This window comes from Serinus canaria, chromosome 9 (genome assembly GCF_022539315.1).
Source record: "Serinus canaria isolate serCan28SL12 chromosome 9, serCan2020, whole genome shotgun sequence".
Taxonomy (NCBI): domain Eukaryota; kingdom Metazoa; phylum Chordata; class Aves; order Passeriformes; family Fringillidae; genus Serinus; species Serinus canaria.
This window is the reverse complement of record NC_066323.1, coordinates 10,230,023-10,247,270: the sequence shown is the minus strand read 5'-3', so window position 1 is coordinate 10,247,270 and position 17,248 is coordinate 10,230,023. Positions and strand designations below refer to the sequence as shown.

General features: G+C 41.6%; 1 protein-coding gene across 6 annotated transcripts in view; it reads right to left on the bottom strand.

Annotated features, from left to right (window-relative positions):
* Positions 1 to 1,740: 1,740 nt before the first annotated feature.
* Positions 1,741 to 17,248, bottom strand: part of LPP (LIM domain containing preferred translocation partner in lipoma) — a 333,154-nt gene continuing 317,646 nt past the window's right edge. For all 6 annotated transcript variants that reach the window (XM_050978157.1, XM_030227018.2, XM_050978158.1 and 3 more), the window contains one exon: positions 1,741 to 16,477. In XM_050978157.1, coding sequence (XP_050834114.1) covers positions 16,349 to 16,477 — 129 coding nt within the window. In that variant the 3' untranslated portion in view covers positions 1,741 to 16,348. The remainder of the gene's footprint in view (positions 16,478 to 17,248) is intronic.

Here is a 17,248-nt window from a genome sequence, read left to right as displayed (position 1 = left end):
TTTAGATACACTTCACTCCCAAAGCTTCCATTGTCTTCAAAGGATTCTGGTAGCCTTTGATTGCAAAAAAAGCAGTGCCAAACTATGGAATTAATAGCTCCCCCACCCTTGGCCCTTGCCTCTGGCCCCTGGCCTGCTAATGCATTTTGATTTGTGTGTGGACAACGTATCCCTGGAACTTTTCCATCGTAACAAGTTTAGGAAAAAGTACCTTGTGCTATAAAGGAAGTAATAATATCGAGTTTGGAAAACTATATAGCAGTTTGAATAGACTTGAAAGCCCACACCATCACACTCCCTTTACTGCCAAGACAAAGCCTGTCAGACTCCCGTGTCCTGTAGGAACAAGCTGCAGTTTGTCCTTTCCTGAGGGAGAACACAGGCCCTTCCTAAAGTCCCCTGGGGAAGGGGAGGAGGAGCTGGGAGGGAGGCTGCTGCCTGCACCTCCTTCCATGGCTGACAAAGCATCCCCTGACAATACATAACCTACTAAAGAAGTCCTTCATTTTCCCTGGTGGTGGGAAAGTAAGGATGGGATTTAATTTACAGCCAAGAATATTTGGTCTGGACCATAGGAGAGACTGTTTAAAGGTAAAGACAACACTGCCATGGAGAGGACTGCCAGGGGAGGTTGTGGGATCTCCATATGCAATGTCTTCAAGGTCACACTAGATAAAGTTTTCTTGGGAATGACATGGAGGGGATGGGTTTAGCTGTATTGTGTGGCTTGGGATCTTTCTACAACTCTCAAAAATTCTTTTTACGATAACTACTTCTCCTAATAGGGAGGACAACATTAATCTCGTTTAACCCTTAAAGGCCAAAACAAACTTGTCTCAGATGCTTACCTAAAGATACAGCTTCTCCACTGACAGGAGGGCCAACTTAGACAACACAGCTGTCTTCCAGGCTGCTAAAGTTCATGGAAATTAATCCCATCTTAAAGATGATCTGTGCAACACTGTGCAGGAAATTTCTGAGAGAAAAGGATTTGAATAAAAAGGTCCAAGGATAAAAAGGGGAGAAAAACAATGGCTATAAGCAGGGTGCAGATATTTAGCATGTATCTGTGGAAAAGCTTACAGGGATACACTGGACTCCCCACCACATGAAGCATTTCTGTTCAGGAGAGCATTCAGTGCTGCACCAGGTTCTCTGGCTGGAGAGGTGGAGGTCAGCCTGTGTGGGGACCAGTGATATTTCCTAAGCAGATGGGAACAATCCTGATTATTTACCGCAGTGATAGCCTAGAAAAAAGTTTTTAAAAGAGACAGGCTTTGCTAACCACACTTCTTTCTACTCTGCCCATAACAGTTTGAATAATGTTCCTCCATTCAGCTGCAGAGCAAGGTCTCTGGCTCTGCTGTCACCCCATCACAACACAAATTTGAGAACATTTGTGGACACCTTCCCATACAGCCCAACCCTGTAGATTACTGCATGGGTTAGGAATGGAGTGCTCTCTACTGCAAAGGCACACAGTTTTAGGAACAGTACAAAATTCATCAAGACGTGGTCAGTATGACAGGGGTCAGCCTCTCTTGGGACACTTTTGTATCCTTACTTCACTCAACAGTATAAGAGACTCTTGAAATAGGTATGCTCAGGAGCCACACAATGAAATTTTGAACCTAAAAGAGAGAAAGGTGAAGGATATGAAGCATAATTGCAGGTGGAGGCTGGAAGAAAGTAAATACCATTCAACTTGAAAAAATAATTTCACACGCTAGCAAACAAAAATGAAATTTATAAGAACTTTATTGGATTGGTAAAATGTAATAAAAAAGCATTTGTGATACTTCTTCTGCAAAGAGAAAAGGCATCTGGCGATTTTGCATATTTATTTTCCCTTACAAAACATTTGAAAAGCATAACTGATAAAAAGGATAACAACTGAAAGAGCAGAGCAAAGAGGAAAATACATCTCAATATAATTGGATAATGCATAATAAAAATACAGAAAACACATGCTTAAAACAGCTTTCATTCTCTTACTGTAAAAAGTCATTTTACGTGTTGAATAAAAAATATATGCCGGTTGCTCTGAAAATTGCAGTTTAGAAGAGGTAACTAGCTGAGAACAAAATATATATATCTATATATATTTATAAATATAGAAAATGTGTATATGCTGCATCTGTCCTCAGAACAAATTGGAATAAATGATTTTCAATTCACGCACACAAGTTACCAGAGAAAAAACTTCATTTATTGCTTAGCAGATCGAACCTGTAAGGTGCTGGTTGCATTTCCTGAGTGCCCTCAAAGCCCTGTGGAAGTAGTCAGTGAGGGAGACAAGCGGCCTGATGGGTTCAGTGACAAGGGAGGCTACTCAGCAGCTCACAGGAGGTGCACTCAGCAAGTCACAGGAATCCGGAAAATTCCAATGGCAGCAGGATTAGGCCCCCCACAGACTTGGGTAGTACTTTTGTTCAGCAAGGTGTAAAATGTACCCCCAAGTTCTGACAGACAGGAGACCACTCCTAAAAGCTCAAGTAATGTTACTTCATTAGGATCCGAGGGCATGGCGTGTGCAGCAGAAGCATTCCTCATATAAGAAGTGCTTCCTTGTGCTTCCCCCTGCCCAGATCCCTAGGCTAGTGATTCACATTCAAAAGGAAGATGCTGCCCACACCACTGAGAGCCTGTCTGCTGACACTGGACAAGGAGAAGAGTGGCCAGTCACACTGCCTCCCAACTGCAACAAAGGCAACAATGCAAAACCTTCTCCATCTCATGGGCTAAACCAACAACCACCCTGAAGCTGAAACACCACCTCAAACCACTGTGAACTACTGCACATCCAGTACAGATCATCCCCGGTGAGCCCTCGGAGCACACAGGTCTGCAGCTGGCAGGGAGAGGCCAAAGCATAGCAGCTACATAGGGCAAATACATTCCTGGGGACACTTCCTCCTTGCAGTCTAAAAGAGCTGAATCATTCTCCCAGCCTTTAGGGGGTTCTCCATGTAGCCAAGAGGAATCCTTCTGGAATGACCTATGTGTGGTTCAGACCCCCTTGTATCTGCCCACAGGTAAAGCCAGTGTGGGAGACTGGGCTCTGAAACTTGACAAACCTCTGCTGTTTGTTCTCTTCTGGAAAGTGACTTCAATAAATGCAGAATTAGTACTCAGTGTCTCTCATTTGACTAACTAGAGGGAAGGCACTGGAGGCTGCTTTCCAGGCTCTCTGACTGTCTAAAACACAAGCTGTGGCATGGAAAAGTATAGGACCATTAAGGAAGCTGATCTCTCACCAAGGCAGATCCTTTCTAGCAAGACTATGAGAGAAAGTCCAGCCATTACTTGGCTCTGCCCATACCTCTACCAATACTCAGTTCTCACTTTCCAAAGAGACAGTAGAGGTGGTCACAGTGGTGCAGTTCAGAGCATCAAAACATCAAATCTTTCCCTTCACTGCATTTCCAATACTCCTTGCATTTCCTATCTGATCACAGCAGGGAAAATTTTCCTAAAACATTATTTTGAGGATTGAAAATGAGAGCATACCAGCCTTTTTAATACAGTAGCACCAATCAAACTTTGGTTCACCTTCAGATTTTCTCTTCTAGCATTATATAAAAAATGAGTGATGTAGATTTCATCAGAGACAAGGCAATAATTTAAGGCAATAAATTCTTCAGGTATGAATGACTCTAGAGTTCTGACCAGGAAGAGATGTTTGAGGAGATATACCCAAGTACCTCTGCTACAGAACAGTTGCCCACCAGACAACCGGGTGTGTAAAGCAAGACAAGCCGCACTAATGGGATGAGCCATTGCTTTGCTTATCCCCATGGAGAACAGATGCTCAGCATTAGCCTCTTGCTTCTCTTCTCCATCACCCTTCTAGCTCCCATCTCTCTGCTGCCCATAAAGGAGCACAGCAGGTCTCTAGTGAAGAAAGTGGAATACTTTACTTATTTTTTGTAAAGGCAGCTCTGTAAGTAGCCTACTTGTCACCTTGCTGGTTGTTCTGTTGAGATGCTTGTCAGGAGCTTAGCTACTTAGGCACATTAGAAATACTCCTTTTTAGGTGGATAAAGCAAAGAACTAGATCACACTTGGGGGACAAGGCACAAAATGTCCATTTGCAAAACTGAAATGGGTTTCCAGCCCACACAGAGCTGTCAGTAAAGCACTGGCAGATGCAAAAAAGAGCTCCAGTTTGGATTTTCAATGGGTACCATCTCAACACAGTTGAAACTCAAACTACAACCTCCGGCTGTGCATTTCAGTGCAAACTGCTCTTATCTCATGCAGCCCTGAAACATTAGCACAAAGGCAGCCTAATTGGAACAGGATCTTCTCTTCCCTCCCTGCAAATCCTCATCATTGCACACAATCCCATAGCTAACAGCAAAGAGAAAACAGCTGATTCTGGCAAAACACTCACACTAGGAAGGCAGGATCAAGCCCTAGGCTGGACACAGACTCACCAGAGGAGCAGCGCTGGCTGTGGAGAGGATGAGGCTGACCTTTCTCCCTTAGCAGGCCTTCCTCACTCCCATGCTGCAGCAGTATGGAAAGCTGGAGCTGGAGCAAATGTCTGCAGAGAAGATGCTGGGCTCTGGCTTAGTTTAGAGAACAGAGGGTGTCATTTTTCTCCTTGTATGCCACCAAGGAAGATGATAAAAGCAACGAGAAACTACACTGAATGGCCATCTCCCTTTCATTTTGAAATCTAAGCATTTCCCCCAGTGAAGGCATTCCTGCCATGTAGAATTCCTATTCTGAAAACTTCTCTATATCAGACTAGAAAATATTCTTATTGCATTTGCTGGTTCCAAATTCTAGGTAAGCACTCCTAGACAGAGCTACTGTTTTCATTCAGTGCCCATGCCAAAGTGGCTCCAGACCCTATGGGGACCAGGGCAAGACTACAACTCAACAAATGAAAGTAAAAATAATGATACCTTGAAAATGCACATGGTCCTGATTATAAAAAATGCTGAATAAGCAAAACTACTATGGAACAAAATCAGCAGGAGACATAGGAACAGCCATTAAAATAAAAAATCAGAGCAATTCTGCCCTTTATTTTCTTGCCACATTATTATTTTCACCTCTCTCTTTTCACAGATGAAGTGGGGCAGGCCAGTTTCTTTTCCTTTTCAAGCTGGCTTTGCTCTCTGGCTGTCACGCTGCTGGCACAGCCCTGCGGAGACAGGACTTCCCGCACTTCAGGGGAATGCTGAACTGGGGCTATTTTTTAAACATCAAACTATTCCTGTTCACTGTACACTCTGCTTCCAAAAATAAAACAAGCATCCAAGTCTTTAAACAAGTAGACAGACCTTTTAAAGTCTCATAACAATGTTTTAAACCTGGGGTAGGAGGGACGGGAATGGGAATTCATTTTCCTGCTAATTGGAAATAATGAAACCAATGTTTGTGGACATGAAATGCTGGGTAATAACAAATCTGTGGCTGAGCCTGTTCTGCCAGCCTGCCTTTGTGAGAAAAAGAGAGCAAGAAAGGGTTTTTTTCTTTGCACTGATGAACTTAAAATGAAAGCAGGGGCAATACATGGGAAGGAAAAGGGTAGACAGGTACAGGGTATGGAAATTATTTGCCTGGAGCAACCACAGAAGTAGGCAGAAAAATGGCAAAAATAATGTATCCTTATTTCTTTAGCCCTGGTTCCTAAAACTAGTTTAGGAATGAACTGGGGGAAGGGGAGGAAGGAGCAGCAATTTGAACACAGCAGATGCTCCAGTTAAACCATATCTTCCCAAAGAGGAACCGAGGGTGGGGGCAGGGGAGATGGCTATTATTAATGTCCTTCCGTATATAGCAAAGCAGACATCCTGCATAATGGCAACACAATACATCAATAATAGCCCAAGAATAGCTTCCTACCGGTTTTTTCCCCCTGACAGTTAGAAACATAAAGAGAAAAATCAAGCTGCTGAGATAAATAGCTGAGTCTCCACCCCCACCTCAAATTGCCTTGGCATATTTTAAGAGATAAATGGTTCTATGAGAAATTTAAATAGCTTTCTCTTTTCTTTTTTGGCAGCTGCAGGAACTGGGTCAGGTGTAGAAATTATTAATTTAGAAGCCTGAAAAACGCATGTTTGAAACTAAGTTTTTTTTTCCCTTTAAAGCATCAACTTTCTTAGAAGCAGAGTTACAAAAAAAAAAAAAAAAAAAGAGGGGTATTTTTTAAACAGAAGTCAGGTTGAAAATAATGAAATAACAGTGCAGGCTGTACAAAAGGGACAATTTGTTTAACAGTTTAATGGACATTAAAAGTATCTATAGTAGATTGTTAATGGGTTTTATTGCAGAGTGCTGTATTTGCCTAATGGCTTTCATTCCTCTTGATCAAACATAACACTGGGAGTCTGCCTTGAGGAAAAAGTATGGGGGGCACCATTCTGTAGCTTTACCCAAAGTTTAGTGCATGTTTCCAAAGAGACAAGAGATTACTGCAAAGTGACCAGCACCAAACACTCCCATGAGGAGCCCATTTTTCTCTTGAACAGGTCTCAGAACTGGCACCCCAGGGGGTTCATCTGCTTGAGGCTGTGCTTGCTGGTGCTCAGAGCTGGTGAATCTGGTACTGAACCACGTGTAAATCACTGCCTTTCCCCTCCCACTCAAGTTACTCTTGTTTTCCACATTGATACCAGGATTTGTAACACAGCTTTCTGCTCGATGCCAACAGCCATCTCCCTCCTCATGCCATATGGGGAAGGATCTCTTTGCAACCATAAAACCTTGAATCTTATAGAGAAAAAAGGTTAAATCCTTTAGGAACAGCTCAGAGGAAAGAAATACTGATGAGCTATCTCACAGGAGAGTACACCAGTTAAGACCTGTAAAAGGTTCAAATTTCCAGTCCCATAAAGAACTCTGAGGTCTTGAAAGATACCCAGTTGGCATGCAGCCCACTTCCTCTGCTGCACGGCTGTTCCTCATGCTCTGTGTCCCAAATCAGGTGGATACCTGATAGGCAGGAAGATTCCCTTGTTTATACTCACTGCACCTCTCAGGGCTCATGCTCTCCTTCCCTTAGTGACCAATCAAAAATTTAAAATGGTGACAGAGAGCCAGATGTAAATAGAACTGCAGTGCCTAGAAAGTCAGAGCACAGATAGGATCAGAAGACAGACTGTAATTACAGGCCCTGCTACTTATTACATAGGCCAGTTGGGCTACATGAGCCTTTGGTGGAAACTTCCTGTGCAATTAATAAGGAGAAACAGAATACTTTTGCAATCACTTTTCTAGCTTTCACTGTGGGGGTCCAGTCCTGCCATCCTGGATTAGCTCTGATCATAGACAATTTTTCTCTGCATAAAATGAAGGCATCTGTTCTGTAAGACTAAAAAAAGAAAAAAAAAAGAGAAAAAGATGAAACCCTCATTGCAAACCTACACCATGCACTCAAGAAGGAAAGGAAACTGATCCTGATCCCCCCCAGATCGTAATCTGACAATGTTTTCAAGGCATCTGGCAAAAAGGAAGAAGAAAGAAGAATGCTATGAAATATTTAAAATCCTACTTCTGTCAAGAACACATAAGAAAAGAAAGGTGAATTTGAAAGGGCTGCATTATTTGTAAGATAAAACCTGAAAGCACCACCTTTTGCATAGAGGCATGAGGTGCCCTTGGCCTGAGCCAGAGCGGTCCTGAGAACAAATACCAGGCACTGATTCAACAGGGACTGGTGTGACAAAGTCAAGGCTGGGTGTGAGGGACCAAAGCACTGTCCTGCAACACCCTGGCATGTACCATGGGACACGTGTTGATAACACAGCAAAACAGCTGCACCTTTGCAGCCAGCAACTCATCCTCCTTATCTAAAGCTTGAATCAGATTTTCAAGAGCATGAGAAACAGAGCATGCCCATGGGAGGGCTTCTCCTAAAGGCACTTTTTTTACTGCTGAGATTCTCACCAAAGAGACTTCCAAGGAAGGGGAAAATGCCCTGTGAGATCTCAGATGCATCAAATGACACTTTGCTTTGCTCCTGCGCCCAGATATTGCCCTTCCCAATCTCAAAGCCCTGCTGGTATAGAGTACCTTTGCAGAAAGGTCTCATCTGGGCCTGACCACTGGGCTGATCCCAACTCTATCACAAGAAGCTGTTACAGAAAAGGGCTGGATGTGCCCAGCTGTCATCAGGAGGGAGCCCCCAAGCAGATACTCAGGAGTTCCAATGCTCAGCTGAGCCTTTTTCTTGGTCACATCCACCTGCCTGCAGTACAGTCCCAGTAGAAACTGGTACTGGGCATATAAATGGGATCAAAATAATCCTGAAATGCTGAAAAAAAACACACTTTGGAACAAAACTGGCACAGCCACAATCCCCACAATGCTTTGTAAGAGAGAAAAAGAATCTCTAGAACGTATTTATCAAAAGCCATTTTATGCAGATTTTTCCTTCTGAATATTTAAAACATGGTGAATATTAAACTTCAGAGATTCTTAATATGTTCCAAAGCCCCACGGACCTTTGAAATGCTAGCTCATCAATATGCAGCATCTAATCTTGTCAGAAAAAAAATAAAGAGAGGGAAAAAGAAAAGCTATTCATCCTCTGCACACAGAGGTTACAGTGAGACTCCCAAGGAAAATAAAAAAAACAACCAACTTCCAGCATCTTATGCAATAGGTTAAATTTACTCTGGTTGGGAAAGTTTCACTTTCTGCAAGAGAGAAAGTGCCTGTACGTGCATAGCTACTGGAAGCTTCTTCTGAAGTGTGAGGCTGAAACTGTGTAGCTGGATTACAGTAAGTAGTTTATTAAAAAAAAACAAGGTTTGTGGCTTTGCCTCTTGTTCCAGTCCAATGCAGTCTCAGGATCCCCTCTCCAAAGGCCAGCAGACAGTGCGCCACCTAAAAATCCATTCTAGTCCAAAATGCTGTGGTTGAAATGGTTTTGCTTGTTTATAAAGTTTACTGTTTCGTATCGCTTGCATCTGACCTTCAGCAGAAAGAAAAGCTCAGTTAAATTGTGCAAATATGTACCAAATGGGAGCAAGGGAAGGCAGCCAAAAATGCTGCATGAGCTTTTGCAGGGCTGCAGCCTTTTAGGAGCACCAGTTAGATGAACTGGATGAGAGGCCAAATTGATTTAGGCTCCAGGCAGGAGCTTAAAACACCATGACATCCAAATTCACAAAGAAAATGTTCTGTTACTGCAACCCCAAATTTCCTGCACATGAAAACACTGTTTTCTTTCATCTTTAGTAGATGCTTGTTCTGTAATCCGACATTTAAAAATGAACAAACAAACAGGAGTCAGCTGACAAAGGATTCTTGCTGGTGAATGGAAGTAGGTCACTCTGAGTATTTAGCCTTTACAGTCTGGCTTAATATTAGTGTTGTACACAGAACAGTAACAAAACTGCACTGGAGATGGGGAAAGACTCTAATTTTGTCTTTTCTGTGAAAATTAGCATTAAAGTTCTGCATTAATGTGCAATGCTTCCCCAGCACCCGATATCTGGTTAATTAAAATAAAAACCACAACCACAAAGCAAACCACACACTAAATTAAACAGCAACAAAAAACCCTTACTGGTCAGCCTGCATTTAAAGACATTTCAGTATGAGTAATTGGGGAGAGAGGAATTTTCCTGAAGGAACATAAAAGAAAATGAAAGCTCTACATACAAGACCAAATAAAATCTTCTGTCTCTCACGAATGCAAATTCTGGCTGCCCTTTTACGCAAACATATTAAAGGAATATAACTGGAGGAAAAAAAAATAAAAGAGGAAAAGCTAATAAAATAATTTTTGAGGAAAAAATATTTAAAAAACAAACTATCCTTCAAACATATTTCTTCATGGTAAATCCCTGCAATCATGTGGTTCTAAATTACATGGTTAAATATGACTGAAAAAGTAAGGCACAATTTCATAATCATTTTAAAAGCAATAATTATAACAATTTTCTTTGATATCCATATGGCAGGCCACTGATACTAAGGACGCACAAAACTACTTGATTAAAGATCTGAACAAGTTTTTCCAACTACCAGCTAAGACTCACAATACCTCGGTGAAGTAAGTAAGAAACCATTTTACTGCAAAGATGAGTGCACATTGAGGACATGGAAAAAGTGGGTAAGAGAGTGGCTTGTGGACAAGGGGAGGCAGAGGCAGGAAAGCAGAGACACCCCAAGTGTGATGTTCCTGGGGAGAGACTCTAAAGGAAATGTAAAGGCAATGTCACCACTGGGGCTTCTGTTTCCTTCCTCATTTTCTAAAACATCTAAGTAGGATAACAATACTGGACAAATAGCAAAATTAAAAAAAAAAAAAAAGAAAATAAAAAGTTTTAACTGGATGCTCTTGCTACCCGTGATAAACCCGGTGCTTCCACACGTTACAGGAAGCCAAAGGGACACATAGTCAGGACTAAAGCCCAGTGCAGTGTGAGCAGCAACAGTCAATACTGCAGCCTGTATTTCTGCTCACTTATAGCCCCACCAACACCTGTGTGTGTGTATGCCAGACTGCTCTGCAAGGGTGGAACCTAGCTTTTCTTCAGACAGCAGAAAATTTCCAGGCTGAAGTGAGAGCTGCTCCTCAGTGTCCACCAGGAAACTTACTGAGGCTGTGCTTTTTTTCTCTTAGATTTTCAGATGCTGGATGAATGTTACAATTTCACATGTGTAAAGTCTGTTCTCTCTCAGGCTCCAAATGCCAGCTGGGCAACCAACTGCTGCAACTTCAAACTTGAAATGCTGAGGGAGAATGGTAATATTTCTAGAAATGTTTAAGGAAAAATGCCATTCCCAAGCCCAGAAAGGAGATGAAATTCAATCAGTATCTCTGGATTTTCATGGTAGTTACCATAATGTGCCTATATTCTTCAGTAATTTCAGGGGAAAAATCCAAACAGAAAAGGACCCCAAGATAAAAACAAAGAAAAAAATTGTAGTTGCCACAGAAAAAGACACTGGCAGTCCCTATAGCCAGCCACTCTATGGCTTTAAGACGTATAAGAAAAATGAATCCAACAGAAGTAACACTGTTATTTTAAGAGTCACATTACTTGGATTGTTCTAACAAAGGAAACAGTGACTTCAAAATTAGCAAAACTAGTCAAAAATAGGAAAAAAAAAAATCTTGTAAAAAGTTTCAAAGCTTTTTTTATTTCACCAGGTCCAATACTGAACCATTTCCCAAGAACATTTGCTTGGTTTTAAGTAGAATTTTTTATCCAAAAATGTTTTCAAAATTGCAACAGAAACTTTAATTTACCAGCAGAAGAAACCCAAGAACTGCAAACAACTGTGAAAGAAGACATGGGTCTTTGAAAAATAAAAATATTTGTTAACAATTCTGAAATTAATTTAGATAAAAATTCAGTATAATTTTAATCATAACAGCAAAAAACAACCCCCAAAAATGTTGTGGGTAACATCGTAAAAAGAGAGAACTTCTCATTTAAAAAATTGCCCTTCTGCTATCACATAATTTAGTGTAAAAATTGCAACCAGCTCTAACTGGAAATAGTGTTCTCACAGCTCTCCTGGTCTGTATTTTACTAACCTCTGGGTTATGGAGCAGTTCCTGCCCTCCTTCCACAACAAACCCTCAGTTACTATTGCTGGTGTTTTCTCATGGGAATTTCACCACAGTGGGATGGTTCAGCACCCCTCTCCAATAGCCCCAGCTTGCAGCATGGAACCTGTGTGAGGTGTTGTCCACCCAGGCTGCTGAACAAACAGCAGATCACCACTGTGACCCCACTGCAGGAACCAGACACCATTAGACACCAGTCAGCAACTCAAACCCTTTCTGAGCCACTCAGCTCAAGCATCAGGTGTCTAACACTTATCCTTGACATGGAATTTCTCTCAAGAACCTTCTCTTGGGTCCTGTTATTCATTGCCTTCCAGACTTTCCCAAAATCAAAAGGAATCAGCATTTATCAAACCTAAGCCAGGCAGCAGCCATAACAGGTCCAAAGAGATTTCAGACAGACTTGTTGCATATCCTCTTTAACAACTACCATTTCTTTAAAGACTTTTTTTTCATTCTTCTCAGGCACATTTTGCTGATAGGCAGAAAGTCAACTTAAGGCCTGTGTTTTGTTAAAACCTTGCTCATGCTATCAGGATGAACACTATTATGTAGAGTGACAAACACTTTGGTACTCCCACACCTCTATGATTAAGTCATTACTCAAGTGTTTTGCAGCCATGATAAAAATCTAAGAAGTAAAATATTAACACCCCTCCCAAAACCAAAATTAAAGGTGTGTAATCTGATAGACTAAAGAATTGGTGTGGCTTTCTGTTTTTAAAAGCAATGTTCAATGAATAAAATAAGAGACAATAAAACCATCACATTCACAAAATACTAGTGTTAGCCTTGGGGATGTGCTTAAGGATTGGGCTGTAACCAAGGCAACCCAGTCTCCTGGAGAAAGTAGACAGTTTTAAAGCCATTGCTCAAAGATACAGTAAATCTGGCTGTAGGGCTACTTGTGACATATGGAAGGTGCCACAACCACCCAACACAAAGCACTCATCTTTTAACAACTCAGCCTCCTGTCATCCAAATGTTGCATTTGATCAGCTGGTGTCCCTACAGTTGGCATAAGGGTGACACAGGAGCCATTTCCTGTCTTCTGGATAATTTGATAGAAATTTAACTGTGCCCACATCCTACCCAGATCAAACCTGTATGATCAAGGGATAAAGAACCAGTCTGGTATTAATGGCTTATGTCACACCATGCAATGGCTTTAAGTCTGCACTTAAACAAACCCCAGGGACATAAATATTTTGCTAAATTAGAACCTGATCCTGGGCCCTGTCTGGCCACAGAAATCATGGGATCAGGCCCGACTTGCCAACAAATGCTAGACAAAGACAAAGCAGCATAAGCAGAAACTGCAAACTTGAACAGAAATGTTGGGGTGATCTTCCAATTCTTTCTGAAAGGAACAGTTTGGACATTACCACAGCCACAGATGATGTGAATTTTTGTCATGGCTAAGAGGGTCCAACTTGAGAAAATCAACGTCTCTTTGGCAAAAAGACTCCTTCTTTGGAACAGATAAATATGATATATTATAAGTATGTGATAAATATTGTGATGAAGCCATATCCCAGTGGTTCTTAATTGCAGTGCAATTGAGATAAATCCCACCAGCATTTCTTATTAAATCCTGAAGCATCAGCAGAGAGATTTCCATATACATGTGGGTGATGAGAGCCTCTGTGATACAATATCTTTCAAATATAGTTATAGCAATTTTGGAAAACAAAACCACACAGAATAAAGAAGAGGGTTTTAGACACTCCCTCCTTCCAACAGGCAGATGGCTTTGGTGTCTAGGGGAGAAAAAAACCCCATCATAATACCTTTGCAAAGATGTGTCAGGTCTAGAAACCAGCCACAGCACCTCAAACATCAACACTGTTCAATCTTTGTCAATCATATTTCATCCATGAAGTATTTAATGCCTGAAAAGTTTGGCTCTCACCTCCCTGCATGCCAGCCCAACTCGCCACAGCACTCTCATAACAGAGAGGATTCAGAGCTGGATCTCCTGGCTGGCCATGTGCATTGGAATGGGCTGGAATCCCAGGACTACATACCAGCACACTTTTCTGGAAAGAGAAAATAGAGTTCCAAAAATCAGTAGTTTGTGCTAGTCTGTGACTAGTTTAATCTCCATAATGTCTCTGGGAAACTGCAAAGAAGCTCTCTCATGCAGAGTGCAGAAGACAAGGAGTCATATGACTTGTTCCAGTCCAGCCTAAGGCAGGGCCATAAAAAGCCCAAAGGCGCTGAACTCAGTCCTTAGTCTAGGCCACATTCTGCTGGAAGGCACAGCAGCTTGAGAGTCTCATCTGCCACTTGAATTAACACTCACAAGAGTAAGGAAGATCACAGCTATGTTTTCTGCCTGATGAACGGCTCATTCTGCACCCTTGCAGGGTTAGTTCAGACTAGATTTGCACAGAATTTAAAACTGGTGGTGGTGCAGACTGCGTGTCAAGAAGCGAGCTCAGAAGAACCTTACATGCCATGGTTCAGGGAGCAGGAAGCCCAGGCGGAACCTGGGGGGAGCCAGGGTGCCAAAAATTCTGTTTATGTCTAAGGCAGTAACATTCTTGCAGGCCAGGCTAGAAATCCAGTATAAAAAGTCAAAATGCTTCAGCACAGCCCCTACGGTGGTGAAGGAAGTCTTCTGCTCAATGATGCCACCCTTCTACAAAGAAGGATTCATTTCAAGCTGTGAATTTTGGGAAACTTCCCTGACACTGGTGAAGTTTGCCAACATATAAACCATGTAAGGAACGGAGGTTTCAGACTGGTATTTCTGTATTTGAATTTACCACAGACAGCTGAAGCTACTGAATATCACAGTGCTCTTCCAGAAAGTTTAGTGCTAAACTGAAAAGAAATGCACCGTTTACAGGAGTTGCAGTATCACATCACAATTTTTCCTTTGTTTCCCATCAGTTAAGCTCATCTAATTTTTCTTTTCAGCATTAGTGGATATAATTATTCTCTATAAGAGAAATACAAAGAGGAAAGCACTACATTCTTACTGTTTTTCAGTGGGATGCATGAAAGAAAGATGTGGTAACTTACTCTTGTAAAATTACATTTTGTCAGTTTTATGGTCCATCAGCCTGCAACTGTTTCAGTTCTGCTTCTTAATTTAAGTGCAAAGAAAGTTATTTTCCTTGATTACATCTGCAAATAAGATATTAATGTCAATTCAGTGATATGAAAATTACTCCCTCACTATGTAATTTGCACCTTAGTTATTATGGGTTTCATGAACAAGACTATTATAGCTGCTCAGAATGCCATGGATTTCTATTTTTTTATTTGTTTTTAATTAACCAAACTAAAAAAACCCAAAGAAACCCTAAATCCATGATCATGTGAAAGAAAAGGATTATCTGTGTCCAGGTTTTATTTACCTTGGGATATATATTGATTCTGGACTGAAGATGAAAATGCTGCTGCTGGCCCAGCACTCTACTGCCATGAATTTCACAGAGGCAAGTTAAAAGTGGCTGGGATGAAAATGGAAGAGGAAAAAAATTGCCTGCTTTCTGGAATGGCATAGTGAAGGGTTTAATACCACCTTTAGCTTTCTTAGGATGAAAACTGAACATGTATTTAGGATGATTTTTTTGCTGTTGTTGAAACAAGACCTTATTTTTTAAATTGAAAAATACAGATCACACATGTTAACATCAGAGAAATGTGTATCATCCCAAAGCCTGATTCAATCCCTGCTACTGTTGAAGGAAAATCCTCCCACTGCAATAACAGGAGATGGAAAAAGACTTTATTGCTTGAATATCTGCCCGGAGACCAACACTGCCAGTGGTCCCACTAGAATGGGCTCTGTGAGAGGGTGGCGTAAGATTTTTCTGAGCATCGCTTTGCACTGCAGTTCTGTGTAGTCATTTTTATCTTTTTTTAACCACTGGGATTTCAGAAATGTGTTTCCAGCCCCACATCCCTACATATCTTCTCAAAGGACATGACTGGCTTATGCCTCTGGTAAATCAAAAGCATGTTGTGTGTGTGTAGTGTGTAGTGTGTAGTGTGTGTGTGTAGTTTGTGCAAGCTCACATCTTTCTGTGATTTCTCATACATTGTGAATTGGAAGCATCACTACTGAATAAATTTATGCAATAGCTAAGTAGATTTTCATGAATAAAAGAAAAACACTATTGAACTGGAAGGGAATGGAGACAAGTAAGGGCCTAAGAAAAGACCAATCTGTGTCCCAAGGATACAAGATCACACCCACACTCAGCTGCAGTACAGCTGCAGTTGTTTGTGGTAATGTTGGGTATGCTCTCTCACCTTCTAGGACAGTGGAGCTACTTCTGCTGGTGACACAGATCCTATTAAAGTTATCAGCAGACATTGAAGTCCAATGACTTCAATGAGAGCTGCTCAGGTTCTCAAAATAACTTGGGAGAAATAACTACCTCAACCATCTTTCACCCCTTTACCCTCACAAACTCCTTAAGAAACAGGAATCAAACACAGAAGCTTAGCAAGGACCATGTTCAGACCTTCTTATACAGGCAGATAACTGAGGTGCTGTGACCCTTAACTCCATCAGCTGCAGAGAGAGCAGCTGCTCTGACTCACTGCCCTCCTGGACAGTTGTGTCTAAATTAGGTGCCTGTCATGGGCAGTCTGAACATGGCCTCTCAAACTGCCCTCTTGTTCCAAGGCCTTCCAGTTTTACTTTTTTTTTTTTTTTTTTTTCTTTTTTTTCCTTTTTTTCAATAACAGAGATTCAGACCCTAGGCTGGAAAGAAATCATGCAAAGCTTGTGCAATATTCCCCAATGGGCATCCTGGGGAGGGTCACAGTTGATACTCAGAGATCAGTGCTGGCCTTGGCAGTCAGAGCCTGGATCCGAGCGGAGTTGCAGGTCTTGCAGAGGATGTGCCCGTCCAGAGGGTAACAGCCCTGATTGTCCCCTTCAGACAGGAGGCCACCACAGTCCTAGGAAATAGGTGAACAGGAAGAGCAAAGTAAATAAGAAAGAACAAGAATAAGCAAAGAATCTATTAGTCAAAGAAACTCTTTCCTCACTCTCCACCTTGTAACAGGATCCAGCCTGAGTCAGTGCAAAGCATGAAGCTGTGGTACGTGATGTCTTTTATGATTAAGCCATTTTCTGATAAGAGACAATGCTGCAGAGAAGATGGGTTCCCAAGCTCCCTGCTGAATTTAATCCAATTGAAAATAAAAGGAGTTTATTCCCTTCACATTTCTGAGGAAGCAAATGTCTTTAGCATTGGAGAAACATCAAACTAAAGCACATATTTATTAATTCAAAAAAAGGAAAAAAAAAGCATCACTGGGAAAAAGTTTAGTACCAATACCTGACTATAGGTTATCTCCTTCAGAAGAGTTAATGCCACGAAGTCACAGCCTCTATTCCAGGAGTGGCAGCTGTCACCCCTTACCAGAAGTGTCATCTGTGTTTGTATTACAATTGGCCAAAAAGGTTGTGGCAAAAAGGAGGATGTCAGACAGGAACATGGAAACCCCACTCCAAGGCCCCCTAACCTGCTCCAGAGATCTCAGCCTATAAGCTTTAAGGCTGAGTATAGCTGCTAGGAAAGTTGGGAATTATCCACACTTTGTGATCAAGCAATTGCTTGGCCCAGGACTGCTGATGGATCCATATGTGTGAAAGCCTGGGTATCTCAGCAACCAGCATGGGGACGTGCTGTATGATGAATTAGGCTCTACAAAATTTAGTGTAAG